At 41.6% G+C, this 19678-nt stretch overlaps 1 protein-coding gene across 2 annotated transcripts in view; it reads right to left on the reverse strand.

The window, feature by feature from the left end:
• Positions 1 to 259: 259 nt before the first annotated feature.
• The window catches only part of LOC306764307 (dual specificity testis-specific protein kinase 1), a 44493-nt gene continuing 25074 nt past the window's right edge, over positions 260 to 19678 (reverse strand). The window contains exons 4-10 of one of the 2 annotated variants that reach the window (XM_079251417.1): positions 17038 to 17159; positions 15458 to 15506; positions 14848 to 14997; positions 7328 to 7501; positions 6785 to 6868; positions 6580 to 6666; positions 260 to 748 (exon numbers count right to left, since the gene is read on the reverse strand). In XM_079251417.1, coding sequence (XP_079107543.1) covers positions 644 to 748; positions 6580 to 6666; positions 6785 to 6868; positions 7328 to 7501; positions 14848 to 14997; positions 15458 to 15506; positions 17038 to 17159 — 771 coding nt within the window. In that variant the 3' untranslated portion in view covers positions 260 to 643. The remainder of the gene's footprint in view (positions 749 to 6579; positions 6667 to 6784; positions 6869 to 7327; positions 7502 to 14847; positions 14998 to 15457; positions 15507 to 17037; positions 17160 to 19678) is intronic. The other variant, XM_079251418.1, reaches the window with a different exon arrangement.

Genomic DNA, 19678 nt, shown 5'->3' on the forward strand with positions numbered 1-19678 from the left:
AATGATTTTCTCTTCATTCAGAGAAAAATGCAGGATATAGAAATGTTTATATTTTGGGTATTTTCAGTACAATTTGCCAAAAACAGTAGTCATATTGAAACAATAAATAGCTGAAACTAATACAAATATAACTATGACAGATGGCAGGAAGCAGTCGCCTCGAAGGCAAACTTAGAAATAAAAAATGTTCTCCTCAGAGCTGCGGAGAGCATCGCCCCCCCCCCCCCCCCCCCCCCCCCCCCCCCCCCCCCGTCGGAGCTGCATCCGAGTCCATCTCTGCAGAATCACATAGGTGAAGAAGGAATTCATCAACGGACCATGTGGACTGCATCGTTGCTTAAAAACCAACTCCCACAAAGAACAGTAAGAGCAGAGCATCAAGAAATAACATTTATATGTGTTTATTTCCTCCTGGGGGGGGGGGCTAGCAATGACCTGTACAGAAAACATCCCAGCAGGTGTCCATGAAGAGTTTCCACCTCCGTCTGAATATCTACAGGACCTCAGTGATGAAACGTTCTGCCTGAAGCTGAGAAGCAGAGGAATGATGTGTCTTTAAAAATCATGTTTTCCAGCTTCCTGTCTACACAGTGAGCAATAAAAACCCCAGATGAGGGACCGGAGGGATTTCCAGATGCTTCTCTCAGCTTGTGGCCGGGTCGGATTTCAGTGGCGGCTCCAAACTCTCAGCGGTTTCCCCCAGTTCGTCCAGTAACTCTGTGAACGCTGGCCGTCGGAACGACTCCACCTTGATAAAGAAAGAGGAAAGGAGGTGAACGCAACACCATGCAACATCCACTCATGTCTGCCAGGGTGTGTTCAGGGACAGACACATGACTCTGCCAGGGTGTGTTCAGGGACAGACACATGACTCTGCCAGGTGTGTTCAGGGACAGACACATGACTCTGCCAGGTGTGTTCAGGGACAGACACATGACTCTGCCAGGTGTGTTCAGGGACAGACACATGACTCTGCCAGGTGTGTTCAGGGACAGACACATGACTCTGCCAGGTGTGTTCAGGGACAGACACATGACTCTGCCAGGATGTGTTCAGGGACAGACACATGACTCTGCCAGGGTGTGTTCAGGGACAGACACATGACTCTGCCAGGGTGTGTTCAGGGACAGACACATGACTCTGCCAGGGTGTGTTCAGGGACAGACACATGACTCTGCCAGGATGTGTTCAGGGACAGACACATGACTCTGCCAGGATGTGTTCAGGGACAGACACATGACTCTGCCAGGATGTGTTCAGGGACAGACACATGACTCTGCCAGGTGTGTTCAGGGACACACAAATGACTCTGCCAGGTGTGTTCAGGGACAGACACATGACTCTGCCAGGATGTGTTCAGGGACAGACACATGACTCTGCCAGGGTGTGTTCAGGGACAGACACATGACTCTGCCAGGATGTGTTCAGGGACAGACACATGACTCTGCCAGGATGTGTTCAGGGACAGACACATGACTCTGCCAGGATGTGTTCAGGGACAGACACATGACTCTGCCAGGATGTGTTCAGGGACAGACACATGACTCTGCCAGGTGTGTTCAGGGACAGACACATGACTCTGCCAGGTGTGTTCAGGGACAGACACATGACTCTGCCAGGTGTGTTCAGGGACAGACACATGACTCTGCCAGGTGTGATCAGGGACAGACACATGACTCTGCCAGGTGTGTTCAGGGACAGACACATGACTCTGCCAGGTGTGTTCAGGGACAGACACATGACTCTGCCAGGTGTGTTCAGGGACAGACACATGACTCTGCCAGGATGTGTTCAGGGACAGACACATGACTCTGCCAGGATGTGTTCAGGGACAGACACATGACTCTGCCAGGGTGTGTTCAGGGACAGACACATGACTCTGCCAGGTGTGTTCAGGGACAGACACATGACTCTGCCACGGTGTGTTCAGGGACAGACACATGACTCTGCCAGGGTGTGTTCAGGGACACACAAATGACTCTGCCAGGTGTGTTCAGGGACACACAAATGACTCTGCCAGGGTGTGTTCAGGGACAGACACATGACTCTGCCAGGGTGTGTTCAGGGACAGACACATGACTCTGCCAGGGTGTGTTCAGGGACAGACACATGACTCTGCCAGGTGTGTTCAGGGACAGACACATGACTCTGCCAGGGTGTGTTCAGGGACAGACACATGACTCTGCCAGGGTGTGTTCAGGGACAGACACATGACTCTGCCAGGGTGTGTTCAGGGACAGACACATGACTCTGCCAGGTGTGTTCAGGGACAGACACATGACTCTGCCAGGTGTGTTCAGGGACAGACACATGACTCTGCCAGGTGTGATCAGGGACAGACACATGACTCTGCCAGGTGTGTTCAGGGACAGACACATGACTCTGCCAGGTGTGTTCAGGGACAGACACATGACTCTGCCAGGTGTGTTCAGGGACAGACACATGACTCTGCCAGGATGTGTTCAGGGACAGACACATGACTCTGCCAGGATGTGTTCAGGGACAGACACATGACTCTGCCAGGGTGTGTTCAGGGACAGACACATGACTCTGCCAGGTGTGTTCAGGGACAGACACATGACTCTGCCAGGGTGTGTTCAGGGACAGACACATGACTCTGCCAGGTGTGTTCAGGGACAGACACATGACTCTGCCAGGGTGTGTTCAGGGACAGACACATGACTCTGCCAGGTGTGTTCAGGGACACACAAATGACTCTGCCAGGTGTGTTCAGGGACACACAAATGACTCTGCCAGGGTGTGTTCAGGGACAGACACATGACTCTGCCAGGGTGTGTTCAGGGACAGACACATGACTCTGCCAGGGTGTGTTCAGGGACAGACACATGACTCTGCCAGGGTGTGTTCAGGGACAGACACATGACTCCGCCAGGGTGTGTTCAGGGACAGACACATGACTCTGCCAGGTGTGTTCAGGGACAGACACATGACTCTGCCAGGGTGTGTTCAGGGACAGACACATGACTCTGCCAGGTGTGTTCAGGGACAGACACATGACTCTGCCAGGTGTGTTCAGGGACAGACACATGACTCTGCCAGGGTGTGTTCAGGGACAGACACATGACTCTGCCAGGATGTGTTCAGGGACAGACACATGACTCTGCCAGGATGTGTTCAGGGACAGACACATGACTCTGCCAGGGTGTGTTCAGGGACAGACACATGACTCTGCCAGGGTGTGTTCAGGGACAGACACATGACTCTGCCAGGGTGTGTTCAGGGACAGACACATGACTCCGCCAGGGTGTGTTCAGGGACAGACACATGACTCTGCCAGGTGTGTTCAGGGACAGACACATGACTCTGCCAGGGTGTGTTCAGGGACAGACACATGACTCTGCCAGGTGTGTTCAGGGACAGACACATGACTCTGCCAGGTGTGTTCAGGGACAGACACATGACTCTGCCAGGTGTGTTCAGGGACAGACACATGACTCTGCCAGGATGTGTTCAGGGACAGACACATGACTCTGCCAGGGTGTGTTCAGGGACAGACACATGACTCTGCCAGGTGTGTTCAGGGACAGACACATGACTCTGCCAGGGTGTGTTCAGGGACAGACACATGACTCTGCCAGGTGTGTTCAGGGACACACAAATGACTCTGCCAGGTGTGTTCAGGGACACACAAATGACTCTGCCAGGGTGTGTTCAGGGACAGACACATGACTCTGCCAGGGTTTGTTCAGGGACAGACACATGACTCTGCCAGGGTGTGTTCAGGGACAGACACATGACTCTGCCAGGATGTGTTCAGGGACAGACACATGACTCTGCCAGGATGTGTTCAGGGACAGACACATGACTCTGCCAGGGTGTGTTCAGGGACAGACACATGACTCTGCCAGGGTGTGTTCAGGGACAGACACATGACTCTGCCAGGTGTGTTCAGGGACAGACACATGACTCTGCCAGGGTGTGTTCAGGGACAGACACATGACTCTGCCAGGGTGTGTTCAGGGACAGACACATGACTCTGCCAGGGTGTGTTCAGGGACAGACACATGACTCTGCCAGGATGTGTTCAGGGACAGACACATGACTCTACCAGGTGTGTTCAGGGACAGACACATGACTCTGCCAGGGTGTGTTCAGGGACAGACACATGACTCTGCCAGGTGTGTTTAGGGACAGACACATGACTCTGCCAGGTGTGTTCAGGGACAGACACATGACTCTGCCAGGTGTGTTCAGGGACAGACACATGACTCTGCCAGGGTGTGTTCAGGGACAGACACATGACTCTGCCAGGTGTGTTCAGGGACAGACACATGACTCTGCCAGGGTGTGTTCAGGGACAGACACATGACTCTGCCAGGGTGTGTTCAGGGAAAGACACATGACTAGACCCTCTCAAAGGGTTTTTTTTCTAAGATGTGGCTCTGTGCGACCCGTCAGGAAGAGAAAGATCTCTTTCTACCCACCGGAGCGCTGAAGCTGCTTTCCATCCACGTTTGACTTTTAACTTGAGACTCCAGAAAGAAAAAGGTGATACTCATTGGGAAAAATGGAAACATATTTAAGAGATAGGGGAAACCCTTGAAGGAAGTATTATACCTTCTCTCTGTTCTCTTTTTTCTTTGTTTATATATTTTTTCCTCCCTCTGTTGTTGGGAGAGACGTGGTTTTGGTTTATTGTAGAAGCAGAATTTGGGTGTTGTGGATAAATCAGAGACGACGGTTTTTCAGGCCGTGACTCGTTGTTAAACTGAGGATAGTTTTTAATTGTAACACTTGTTTATCCTTTTTTGACTTGATTTAAGTACCTCTCTTAAACCCCAGTTTGTTTATTTGTGTTCTTTTTGTATATTTTTTGTAAATAACATTAAAAAGTTTTCAACCAAACACAAACACAGACAGCAGTAGTTCAGTTTTACTTCTGTTAGACCTGGCAGATGGGAACCATCTCATGAGACAAACCACACTGACTGGACAACTGGGAGGGAATTTCTTCCCAGTACTGAACTGGCTTGAATCAAACAGGAAAGATGAGGACTACTTCATATCAGTTGGCAGCCATAAATCTGCTGAAAGGCGGCATGCGGAGTTCCCCGAAGCTTTTTAAGCTCACTATCTGCACGCTCCCACGGCTCAGATCATGGAAACGAAATATCTGGCCATCAAAATGCCATCTGTTAGTAGATGTGCCAGAATGATAAGAATGAAACTTAAATCATGTTTGGAAACAAAGATGAACATCCGAAGGTTGGTGGGTTCGCTTCAGCCATGTTGTAAACATCCATCATTTTGAAACTCTGAGCTCAGACACAAGAAGCAACTTAAACTGGACTTTCACCACCTGAAGAACACCTGTAGAACTGGAATAAGTGGACTGACAGCTTAGCATGATCTAGAAAAACTTGTGTTCAGTAGGTTTCCTGCATTTAATGGAGTTTTGACAAGTTTCTCTGAAAATCATTAAAACAACGGTAACTAATCCAGAATGCTGCTGCTGGTGTGCTCATGTAAACCTGTCACTCCAGTTCTACGATTTTACATCAATTTTCTGCACAAAAGGTTGCTTTCAAAATGTTTCTTCTGGTGTACAGGACTCTGAGTGGTTCTGGTCCAAAATATACGGTATCTGATGTGCTGAGGCCTCAGACCTCTAAGATCATCTGGGTCGGGTTTCATTCCCATCCCGAGTTAAAACTAAACAAATCAGGGTTTAGTTTTTATGTTCCTAATGTCTGAAAGTCTGAAACCCAAACGACTCAAACGGATTTCTGCCGAGGAAGGTCTAACTGTGTATGAAGGGAAAGTACTCTACATTACATTTACTATGAGTTAATAGCAAGATAGTAATAATAATGTAATAATGAGTAAAAACACAGTCGGCAACAGCTGATGTGTGAAAAGGTCTGGAGGGACATTTACCATGTAGGAACTCCAGTGTTAAAAAGTGTGTGTGAACATATTTTCTCTCATTTGTACATTGACAGTGATGATGATGATGATGATGGTTGTTGGCATCTCAAATACCTCGCTGTATGCGTGTTATCTGTTCCTATTTGAGCTTGTTTGGTCTCCATTTCTTTAATTTTATTCTTCTCAGCATGATTTCATTCTGTTAAAAGGTTCTTTTGCATCTTGCTGTAAAGTTTTTAATGTCTGACATAAATTACTTTGACTTGTTTTGTACATGAAATGCAAATAAACCTGTCTTGCTGATCAGTGGCTTGTAATGCTGAATCACAGCAGAAACCAAGAGACAGATCAAGAAAACTTATTTATCTGGTAATGATATTAGTCTGAGGTGGAACTACAGATCCCTCCTAGTTCACTGCTTCAGATACTTCTGCAGCGTTCTTCATGCAGCTCAGAGCAGAAAATGATCATTAAAGTCTGCAAATATCCAAACTGAGCCGTCACTAAAACCATAAAAGGTGAATTTATTTATTTGAATTAGTTCAATGTATTATGATAAAGACTCAAATGGAGGATATGACTGAATGTGTATTTACAGACTTAGTTTATAAGAATATTTTGCGAGAACAAACACAAAGACCTCTGAATGGGTTTCTGTCTTTGCAGTATAATTTACTTTTCCCAACATACCATGCAGCAGCTGGACGCTAACTCCAGGAGCCGCTGAGGACAATCAGTCACCAGCTCTCTGAATGCCTTCACATCCAGCCCGTAGTCCTGAAACACATATTTTATAACACTCACATCCCTGCAGAGCAGACGGATCCGAACAGACAGAATACGCTGCGGTTCCATCACAGATTAGTGGGAAATGTGCTGCTGTTCGCAGCTCTACCTGCGTTCTAGGGAGTATCTCTGGGTCAGCTGGGATCCTGGCCAGGATTTCACAGAGCACAATGCCAAAGGAGAAAACATCCACCTGGACAAGAAAATCACAAAGAAAACTGTTTGGAAAACAACAAGAGCGTTGCTGAACTTTCTTTGAGCCGTTTTCTATCATTCAAAATAAAAAAATAACACCAAATCCAAGTCATTTTTTATTACTTGTAAAACTAAAATGTCCATTTCCATGAGGAAGGCACATTGTTGGTTGTATTTCTCATTAGTATATAGTGTATACTTTTATTTGTATTGCTGTTTTTATGTGTGATATTTTATCTAACTGTTGTGTTTTTGCTTTTATTTGTCTTCGTCCCGGGACAGTAGATGAAAAAAAGCCATATGGCTAACTCTGGTACTTTCACAGTGATGTTTATAAATGTATAATTTCCCTTCAAAAATAAACCAATCAAAAAACAAAACATGTAATTTTATGAAAATATGAGACATTTCAGTATCAATGTCTGCAACAGAAGTCTGGACAAGAAAGGACGGCTACCTTGCGGTCATACGGTTCTCCTCGGAGCATCTCAGGCGCCATCCAGAAAGCAGAACCCACCAGAGAGAGCTTCCTGCCAGGGTCTTTCACCGGCAGCTCCACCACTTCCCTCGCCAGGCCGAAATCCGTCACCAAGGCCTCCCGACCTCGAGGCGTCACCCGGATCAGGCAGTTCTGCAGAGGAACAAGCAGGAGAGAGATGTAATGTAGCATCATGACAGCAGGGGGCAGCGGGTGGCTGATATCTGGAGGAAAAACTTCATCCTCACTGCTTTTCATTCAAAAAGAGTGTTTGTCTGCACTTCAACTGTGTCTCCACGTGTTTCCCGGAAAAGCTGCCACACAAACCCTCTCTGTTGTCTCTCCTCTTGTCAATAGTCTGAACAGCATCGGCTGTCAGCACCTTTCCAGAACACTAAATAATTCACTCGGACCACATGTGAAGAGCCCGCTTCACAACAGGGACTCGGTTTGCCTGGCTGGCTGCGTCCTCCACACTGAGCTGCTGGCTCAGAACAGATCATTTCAAATGAATAACAATTAATCACTCTCCAGAGAACGTGGAATAATCCTGGTTGAGTTTCCAGGCTAAAAGCGGGAGGTGTGATGAGAGGCAGAAAGTGGGAGGGCTGCGCACATTTAGTTGCATAACAGCAGTGGGTGGCCTTAAATATGTGTGTATAAATGCAGTGTCATATGCTGCTGCATGTTTACAAGCAGGCTTGCATGTAAATTTGTTTTCCTGTGTGTGAAGGTTGATGTGTGTGTTTGTGGCCGGCTACGTGCAGAAGCACTCATGTCTCTGGCTCCATGAAACCGTTTCCATGCAGCAGCCCGTCATCACGACACTTTCATGGTAGAAAAACCTCAGACATTAGCTCTAAATTTAGCCGCAGCGCTTCTCTGCCAAGAAAATCAGCAGTTTGGGGAATGAAAACGTAAAGTGCTGGTGGCTATGAAGGAGGGTGAAAAGCACCAAACAGAAGGGGTCATTACTTCTCATGAAGCGTAAACCGATTCATCTGACTTGGAGGGTTACTGAGACGTACATGTGTGTATTCTCAGGCCCACTGAAATGTAATTAACTTTTCTCTGAGAAAAACTTCAGAGAATCTTGGCATCTCTTGTCTTTACAGCCGCTGGATCTTTTCCAGTAAACCTCACATGTAAAAGCTGCTGTTTCGCTGCAAATGGTGCATGAAGAAAAACATGCAGCGTGATTTATGTTCAGGTTCAGATTTTATATAGTTTGTTGATCTATATTTTGCCTGTAAAATCCACTGACTTGGCTCTTCTTTACTTTAACCCTTAAACTGTCCACACTGCAGGAAACAGAGGAAGAGGATGAACTTTGTTCCCAACGCCATTCAACTCGTCAAATCTCATCTTCCCCAAACTTTACTGCACCTCAATCTGATCTTTAAGACCTCTTCACCCAAACCCCCTTCTTGTCACACACACACACACACACCTTTCTTACAACACACATAACATGCATGCCCCATTACAATGATGGACCTGCACTGGGTCACACAGACTGTTGTCATGCCAACTCACCCCACGCCACATTTACCTGCCTTTTGCAATGATTTTCTGCAATTATTAATGTAGTTTAACTAATGACTTCAAAATTTTAGTTGTATTTATAAATTATATAAAATAATCTTTGGCTTCTTGACAGCAGTTCAACCTTTCACATCTTTTTGCAATTCTGTTAACTACACACTGGTTGCAAAGGCAATCCCATACCAATGGCAAAAAATATTAGTGCTCCTGCCAGTGTGTGATGAAGAGCTGTTGTGGAATAGTGGTAAAATGAAATGCCTTTCATTCAGAAGGTTGTGAGTTCAGGTGCTGGATCTTCATAAATCATATCAGATGCTTGTACTTCTTCTCTTAATGCTTATGCTCATCTATATCTAATAGATCGTGTGTGCTACTTCACATATTCAAATCTTAAGCTCTTTTGCCGATTCCACACTGCACAACTGGGCTCTTGTTCAGATGTTTGTGGGTTCAAATCCTGATGCATTACCATAATAAATTAAGTTGGGTAGTTGTGCTGCTTCTCCAAATAGTTATGCAATTGCACATCAATCATTCAGCATAAAAGGGCATTCACATTTGTTCTTCTGCAAGAAGAGCGTTTTTCTAGTTTTAATTACTTTTTCCCTTTTGTTATAAGATTTAGTATTTATAACAACATATTTTTCTTTAATTGTCCCTCAGAGATAAAGTATCTTGAATGAAGTTGAAGACAAACAACTTTCCTCCCACTCTTTGATCTTCAGCTGTTTCTAAGTAGACATGTTCTGGATGGCAGTTCCAGAAAGATGTTCCTGTTCTGGATGGTAGTATCCAGAATGTTGTTCCTGTTCTGGATGGTAGTATCCAGAAAGTTGTTCCTGTTCTAGATGGTAGTATCCAGAATGTTGTTCCTGTTCAAGATGGTTTATCCAGAATGTTGTTCCAGTTCTAGATGATAGTACCCAGAAAGTTGTTCCTGTTCTAGATGGTATCATCCAGAAAGTTGTTCCTATTCTAGATGGTAGTTCCAGAAAGATGTTCCTGTTCTGGATGGTAGTATCCAGAAAGTTGTTCCTGTTCTGGATGGTAGTATCCAGAAAGTTGTTCCAGTTCTGGATGGTAGTATCCAGAAAGATGTTCCTGTTCTGGATGGTAGCATCCAGAATGTTGTTCCTGTTCTGGATGGTAGCATCCAGAATGTTGTTCCTGTTCTGGATGGTAGTATCCAGAATGTTGTTCCTGTTCTGGATGGTGGTATTCAGGAAATTGTTCCTGTTCAAGATGGTTTATCCAGAATGTTGTTCCTGTTCTAGATGGTAGTACCCAGAAAGTTGTTCCTGTTCTGGATGGTAGTATCCAGAAAGTTGTTCCTGTTCTAGATGGTAGTTCCAGAAAGATGTTCCTGTTCTGGATGGTAGCATCCAGAATGTTGTTCCTGTTCTGGATGGTAGTATCCAGAAAGTTGTTCCTGTTCTAGATGGTGGTATTCAGGAACTTGTTCCTGTTCAAGATGGTTTATCCAGAATGCTGTTCCTGTTCTAGATGGTAGTACCCAGAAAGTTGTTCCTGTTCTGGATGGTAGTATCCAGAAAGTTGTTCCTGTTCTAGATGGTAGTTCCAGAAAGATGTTCCTGTTCTGGATGGTAGCATCCAGAATGTTGTTCCTGTTCTGGATGGTAGCATCCAGAATGTTGTCCCTGTTCTAGATGGTTGTATTCAGGAACTTGTTCCTGTTCAAGATGGTTTATCCAGAATGTTGTTCCTGTTCTAGATGGTAGTTCCAGAAAGATGTTCCTGTTCTGGATGGTAGTATCCAGAATGTTGTTCCTGTTCTGGATGGTAGTATCCAGAAACTTGTTCCAGTTCTGGATGGTAGTATCCAGAAAGTTGTTCCTGTTCTAGATGGTGGTATTCAGGAACTTGTTCCTGTTCAAGATGGTTTATCCAGAATGATGTTCCTGTTCTAGATGGTAGTACCCAGAAAGTTGTTCCTGTTCTGGATGGTAGTATTCAGAAAGTTGTTCCTGTTCTAGATGGTAGTTCCAGAAAGATGTTCCTGTTCTGGATGGTAGCATCCAGAATGTTGTTCCTGTTCTGGATGGTAGCATCCAGAATGTTGTTCCTGTTCTGGATGGTAGTATCCAGAATGTTGTTCCTGTTCTAGATGGTGGTATTCAGGAACTTGTTCCTGTTCAAGATGGTTTATCCAGAATGCTGTTCCTGTTCTAGATGGTAGTACCCAGAAAGTTGTTCCTGTTCTGGATGGTAGTATCCAGAAAGTTGTTCCTGTTCTAGATGGTAGTTCCAGAAAGATGTTCCTGTTCTGGATGGTAGCATCCAGAATGTTGTTCCAGTTCTGGATGGTAGTATCCAGAAAGTTGTTCCTGTTCTAGATGGTGGTATTCAGGAACTTGTTCCTGTTCAAGATGGTTTATCCAGAATGCTGTTCCTGTTATAGATGGTAGTACCCAGAAAGTTGTTCCTGTTCTGGATGGTAGTATCCAGAAAGTTGTTCCTGTTCTAGATGGTAGTTCCAGAAAGATGTTCCTGTTCTGGATGGTAGCATCCAGAATGTTGTCCCTGTTCTGGATGGTAGTATCCAGAATGTTGTTCCTGTTCTAGATGGTTGTATTCAGGAACTTGTTCCTGTTCAAGATGGTTTATCCAGAATGTTGTTCCTGTTCTAGATGGTAGTACCCAGAAAGTTGTTCCTGTTCTGGATGGTAGTATCCAGAAAGTTGTTCCTGTTCTAGATGGTAGTTCCAGAAAGATGTTCCTGTTCTGGATGGTAGTATCCAGAATGTTGTCCCTGTTCTAGATGGTGGTATTCAGGATGTTGTTCCTGTTCAAGATGGTTTATCCAGAATGTTGTTCCTGTTCTGGATGGTAGTACCCAGAAAGTTGTTCCTGTTCAAGATGGTGGTATTCAGGAACTTGTTCCTGTTCAAGATGGTGGTATTCAGGAACTTGTTCCTGTTCAAGATGGTTTTTCCAGAATGTTGTTCCTGTTCTAGATGGTAGTACCCAGAAAGTTGTTCCTGTTCTGGATGGTAGTATCCAGAAAGATGTTCCTGTTCTGGATGGTAGTATCCAGACTGTTGTTCCTGTTCTGGATGGTAGTATCTAGAATGTTGCTGGGATCCATATCTATCTTTGATATCTTGTAAAGCCTGCTGGGAACTCCTGGATTTTTATCACCATTTACTGTGGAGTCACATACATACATACCAGGGGTATTCACCTCAGTCCTACGAGGTCCCTAATCCAGCAGGTTTTCCATGTATCCTTGCTCCAACACAGCTGACTCCAGTTACTGATTCTCTGTGCAGAACCTGATTGGCTGTTAGATTCAGGCGTGTTAAAGCAGAAATACACGGATAACCTGCTAGAATGGAGACCTCATGATGAATATCCCTGATATATACTGAAAATGGTCCTATCCTACAATGAGGAGGAATCCTTCACTGCATTCCTGGATCCAGATACTGATCCGGATCACTCCCAACATTTAATGGGATCTAAGTTGGGCCAAGACCTGTTCTTAAAAAACAAAACCTCATGAAACTCCAGCCAGTAGTTCTTGCATAAAGCTGCTGACAGACAAAAACATGACGTCCATGGCAGAGATAAAAACAAACAGCACAGATGTATGTAATGATGATTACTGCACGTCTTCAGATGTTTCCAACACGTGAGTCAAGCCTGTTCCTGTAACGCAGGGAATGAACGGGTCCCAGATCTGATGGAAGTCATGTTGTTAATGTTTTATTGGAGGTTATTTTCTCTGTGGGAGGAGTCATATCTCAGTTAACCACCTTAATTCTTGGTCTTCCAATATCTTTCCATGCTAAAGCTATCACTCTTTTTTTGGGTTATTAATACACTTTCATTTACAAATGTCTGTTTGTAATGCTCAGATTTTTTGAGTATAAACCATAGACCGTATATAAAGAGATGGACGGAGTCTCTGTGACGTCACCCGTTGGTTTCTGCAGAGCTGAATTGAAACTCGGTGGGCGGTTCCTACTGTCGCCATGTTGGCAGCGTCATGCACGTCGTCTCGCCAGGAAAATACAAATATGGGCGAAGAGGTGGAGCTGAGAGGGCAGCCGTGAGCGTCATGGCGGATGATTGACATCGAGCGAACTCCGAACTTTCTGTAGCTAAAAGCCAACCGAGCTAACCCAGAGATAACGGGAGCTAACCAGCTAACAGAGGTAAGCGGGCTAAAGCTAAGTCATGCTGTTAACCGGCTAAAAACCGCGGTTGTTCTACGTTCTTCTTACTTGAAGCCAGAGATTGGTACCTGTCAATCAAAAGGACACGCCCCTAAATTTGCCAAACTTCGAGATTAAATTACTTTAAAACGGGCGAGTTAGAAAAAAATTCACTCCCCCCACAGTTGTCATCAACCTGAACAATAAACCGAAAATGGATTTTTGAACCAGGCTGTAAACATGTTTATTTCTGCTGTGAAGTTGGTCTTTTTAACATGGGAGTCTATGAGGATTTGCTCTGTTTTGCAGCCCCTAGTGGATGAAGGGGGAACTGCAGTTTTATGCACTTCCGCATAGGCTTCACTTTTAACCCTAACCCGCCGGAGGTTGCCGCTTGGTATAAACATGAAGAGCTGTGGAACCACAGCTATTTGTACCTGTAAAATGTCTTGGACCCTGGATTTTTGTGTTTCAGAACACGCCACCCTTCCTGTGAAACTGTTGGCAGTGTAAGCAGTAGCGATCAGGCAATCGCGCAGATCTTTAAGGGTTAATGGGATCTGGCTTTGGTCCTGGCTTGAAAATATTTTCTGTGACCTTTTCCTGAACTGAAGCAAAACATTTTTCCTACATGAAGATGTATTTAATCTCCTCTTTTATGTCTCTTCTTGTTTACATCTGTTAAACTCTGTTGTCTTCTCCACAGTACTTGCCCACACATCTTCCTCCCGACGCATCTTCATTTGTAAACTGAAGGAAATCTTTAAACGTTCTGCTGTGTTTGAACCACTGCAGTGCCTTGCTTTGCATTTTTAAATCAATTACGGGCAGATCAATCAGGTTTCTGTTTGCAAGGCATGGCGTAAATCAACTATCCTCTGTGTGAATAAAGAGCACAACTAAGAGGAGGGTCCTCATGGGGATCTGGATTGTAAGGGCCAACAGGTTAGTGTGCAGCAACAGCGCCTAGTTAACAAGAATCTATTAACATGACAATAGTGACGGTCATGATGTCCCTTTGCATTACTGGATGCTTGTTCTGGGAAGCCTGGCAACCAGAGGAGGGGCAGCACCCACACAAACCCACCCACGCACCAGTATATGGAGGCAGATTTGTCAAGGCCTCATTCTGCAGGATAAATAAGAAAACAGAGATTTCTTTGTGAGTAAAATCAATGTGTGAAGAATGCAGTAAGTGTTTGAGATTTTCCTTGAAGTTAAAAATAATCCATATGCACGATGTTTTATGATTATGGTTACTTAGGTTTGGTTAGAATATACTGCATTTATGAGCTAACAGATGTTAATACCTGCTCCAGGTTCGTCATTTCTCTGTAAGGCTGAAAAATGTTGAGAATAATTCCTCTGGAGAGCTGTAGGGAAATTAGCAGCCCAGGGCAGGAAATGCTCAAACCATAGGAAATACGTAGCAGGAGAGGTTCAATAAGTGTTTCATCAGCTGCACAACACTAATCTAAGGATGCACCATGAGCTGTTTCCATGTGAGGCCATCATTTCTGTAGTAAAGTGCACCACAAACCCAAAAAGCAAATCTGCACAAAAACACCACTAACTAGGCCCAACATCTAATCTCTAATCTGAGAACACATCCTCAGCAGCAAAACTACTAAACTGTGAAAAATCCATGACTTCCAAGGAGTCTGAAGCAACCTCACTGGAAACTGCTCCCAGCAAACCCTGAAAAGGTGAAGATTTTAATGGTTTTGTTGGTGGAAGATGAGGAGAAGTCTGATAATATGTGACTGCTGCTCTTACCTTAGAGTTGAGATCTCTGTGGTAAATGTTTTTGTAGTGCAGGTAGATCATTCCTCGACTTATATCACAGGCCAGGTCCACCTTCTCTCTCCAGCACAGGGGAACATCCTTCCTGGCCAGAAGCTCCTCCAGACAGCCGCCGTTTACATACTGGAACATCCAGCCAATACACAGGTTACACATAATTAAATTAAGAGTCGCATCCGAAGAAGTGGAAAATTGAGTTTGAAACAATAGATCCGATTGAATTTAAGTTACTTTTAGAAATTTATTAAATATTGGATTGTTATGCAACTTTCACCAAATGATGTGTGCCAACAAACACAATACAAATTTATAATTCCTATTAATTAGGGGAGAGTTGAGTTACTTGCAGGAGCAATTTGACCTCAAAACATAAAATGTCGGACTTTGACATCCTAAATGTCCGAAAGGACAAAGAAAAATAGACGTACATGAATTTTAAAAAATGGTTTTGGTCAAACTGGCTCGTTTAATGTTATGGAAATGTGTTAAATGTTATACTTAGATATGCATGGCAGAATTCACACAAGATACACAGGGACACTGGATCATAATATCAAACAAGCAAATAAAGAGAAGGACTTACCTCTAATATTGGGTATAGTTTGTCTTCTTTCACACATATGCCCAGATATCTAGAATAAAATGTATAAATTAATATTACAAATTATTCAATTCAATTCAGCTTTATTTGTATGGCGCCAATTCACAACAATGTCACCTCAGGGCTTTACAGACACATCAATTCAAGCCAATTCATAACAAACAGCCTAGCTAAGAGAGAAACCAAGAGATGCATCAAATCTTCGATCCAATCCCCCATCCTGAGTATGCATGAGTAATTATCAATAAAGTCAAGTAAACTATCAAGTCACTTAAATAATTATAATCGGGCCTGCAGGTAAAGGACTTCAAAAGTAAATTTAATTAGTTATTAGTAAGCAATTAGGTATTAATAGTCATTCATTTTTTATTTCTGATAAATTACATTATACAAAATGTACCATGCTAATGTTAGCATTTGGGTCTGAGCAGCTCCAGCTTAGCATCGAAAGCTCGCAACATTATACAGGAGACAAGTAAATATATACATATATATATATATATATATATATATATATATATATATATATATATATATATATATATATATATATATATATATATATACATATATATATATACATATATATATATATATATATATATATATATATATATATATATATATATAAATAAATATATATATACATATATATATATATATACATATATATATATATATATATATATATATATATATATATATATATATATATATATATATATATATATATATATATATATATATATGTATTTATATATATATATATATATATATACATAAATATTTATATATTAAGCATTTAACATTCACTTTATTAGGTGGGAAAAGAGTTTTAATATCAGAATTACACAGAACTGAAATAATGTTCTTTGTGATCAACACAACGAATGATTCAGACAAGTAAATATGTAATCGCAGTTAATCAATAAAACTACAATAGATGGTCTTGACAACAATGGTAGCAACAGATTTTCTCGTATTAATTGAGTCAGTTCTAACTTTTTATCTGACTCTTTCAGCTTCCATCATGGTACGTGCATGAGGTGATAACCTGATTGCTCTGACCTTGCTATACGGTGATTAAGAGCTTGCATAGCTAACATCATTATCTGCCTGGCTTCACACCTTACATAACTGCTGTACATGAAAACACCAAAACAGCGCTGAGGTCTTACTTCGCTTGTGCTGATGGCGGCGGTCACAGTGAGCCACGGTGTGACTAGGTTTCCCTCACACACACACCGTAGATCAGACAATCACATCGCTGTATTGCTCTCATTAGACTGGGACACATGCTACCGTAAAGGAAGATTAATTCACAACTTTACTGAATGCCTAAACCTTTTTGTCAAAATGGAAAAACTGTTAACTTGTTTTTAGGTCTCCTTTAGACAACACCGTCTCTGCCCACTTTGTGTTTTACATGATACGTGGGAGTGTGTAAGAGCCTGCTGAGGCCACCTGCGTTCAGAGAAAGATCCAGTTCATTTTTTTACTGAATCCAATAAAGAAAAACCCCAACGGCTCCAACAAGAAGCAAAACCTTGCAGTGATATTACCTAACGATGTTTGGGTGCGAAAGTTTCTGCAGCAGGCTGATTTCTCGTACGATGCTGTCTTGGTCCACATCATTTTTGTAGATTTTCACCACCATCACCTTCCGTGTTGTGCTGTGCATCACCTGGAGGACAGTGGTGTTGTTAGAGGCAGGGGAGGATCTAATAATATAATAATAGCAGTGGTTTGAGCAAATGGTGGCTTGACAAGTATGTGTCCAAACTTTTTACTGTTACTGTATATTTCTGTGGATAGAAGTGGAATGTGTGCTGTACTGATGGGAAGGCGATGCAGTAAACCTCAGTTTGCTCTCAGATTATAGAACCGTAAGCATTCCTGAAGAGTAAGCTAAGTTAAATGTAATCTGTGGTATTTACACTGTATTTTCAGATAATCTTCCATTTCATTTTGGCTGTTGACATTAAGGGTTCCCACACCAAATAACCTGCCTCCATCTCCAAGAGACTGAACTGATTTTATCATGATTTGGTTTCGGTTTTATGTTCAACGACATTTTTTTTTATTCATCACTTCCTGAAACTATGCAGAAAGTGCCTGTGTGTTCATTTAAATGACTCAGAAAAAAAAGGAAGTTGCGTAAATGTGTAAAATATCGACAACTTTGACAGGTGGAATGTCAAAACCAACTGAGGTAATTCTTTTATTTAATCAAGCGTTTCTTAGAGCCATTCTGCAGAATCTGCCAAAAACTCCAGATTAAGCAGTTAAAATAAGCAACACACACAAAAAAAACTTTCATGGACTAAGAAAGAGTTGTGTATGGAAGCGTAGAGCTGTCATCCTCATTAAAAAAAGTTTGGGCCTAGTTTTATTGTAAAAACGTGAAACGTATCACGTTATAATGTTATAGTTTATTGTAAAAACGTGAAACATATCACGTTATAACGTGATAGTTTATTGTAAAAACGTGAAACATATCACGTTATAACGTAATAAGTTTATTGTAAAAACGTGAAACATATCACGTTATAACGTGATAAGTTTATTGTAAAAACGTGAAACATATCACGTTATAACGTAATAAGTTTATTGTAAAAATGTGAAACATATCACATTATAACGTAATAAGTTTATTGTAAAAACGTGAAACATATCACGTTATAACGTGATAGTTTATTGTAAAAACGTGAAACATATCACGTTATAACGTAATAAGTTTATTGTAAAAACGTGAAACATATCACATTATAATGTAATAAGTTTATTGTAAAAACGTGAAACATATCACGTTATAACATGATAAGTTTATTGTAAAAACGTGAAACATATCACGTTATAACGTAATAAGTTTATTGTAAAAACGTGAAACATATCACGTTATAACATGATAAGTTTATTGTAAAAACGTGAAACATATCACATTATAACGTAATAAGTTTATTGTAAAAACGTGAAACATATCACGTTATAACGTAATAAGTTTATTGTAAAAACGTGAAACATATCACGTTATAACGTGATAGTTTATTGTAAAAACGTGAAACATATCACGTTATAACGTAATAAGTTTATTGTAAAAACGTGAAACATATCACATTATAATGTAATAAGTTTATTGTAAAAACGTGAAACATATCACGTTATAACATGATAAGTTTATTGTAAAAACGTGAAACATATCACGTTATAACGTAATAAGTTTATTGTAAAAACGTGAAACATATCACGTTATAACATGATAAGTTTATTGTAAAAACGTGAAACATATCACGTTATAACGTAATAAGTTTATTGTAAAAACGTGAAACATATCACGTTATAACGTAATAAGTTTATTGTAAAAACGTGAAACATATCACGTTATAACGTAATAAGTTTATTGTAAAAACGTGAAACATCACGTTATAACGTGATAAGTTTATTGTAAAAACGTGAAACATATCACGTTATAACGTAATAAGTTTATTGTAAAAACGTGAAACATATCACGTTATAACGTAATAAGTTTATTGTAAAAACGTGAAACATATCACGTTATAACGTAATAAGTTTATTGTAAAAACGTGAAACATCACGTTATAACGTGATAAGTTTATTGTAAAAACGTGAAACATATCACGTTATAACGTGATAAGTTTATTGTAAAAACGTGAAACATATCAAGTTATAACGTGATAGTTTATTGTTAAAAAGTGAAACATATCACGTTATAACGTAATAAGTTTATTGTAAAAACGTGAAACATATCACGTTATAACGTAATAAGTTTATTGCAAAAACGTGAAACATATCACGTTATAACTTAATAAGTTTATTGTAAAAACGTGAAACATATCAAGTTATAACGTGATAAGTTTACTGCAAAAACGTGAAGCATATGTATCTGAAAACGTGAACTTGGTAATTTTTTACTTTAGATGAGGACATTGTGTGCGGGGTGGATAGGAGATCACAAATGGCTCATTTACAGGACTTGATAGAGTTTTTCTTCATACTTGGGTTGAGACATTGTGAAATTATGGTGCTTTGGAACACTTTCGATCCATTGTAATAAATATGCGTAGTTTAAGGACAGTTTTAAAAGGCATGGGTCTGTACAGAAGGAAAAATGAGTCCAATCCCCATGACGTGGCATCATTTCTAATTGAAACTTGAGCGGCACGAGAATTGCTATGAATGCAA

The sequence above is a fragment of the Telmatherina bonti genome, assembly GCF_933228915.1.
Source record: "Telmatherina bonti genome assembly, chromosome: 13".
NCBI lineage: Eukaryota > Metazoa > Chordata > Actinopteri > Atheriniformes > Telmatherinidae > Telmatherina > Telmatherina bonti.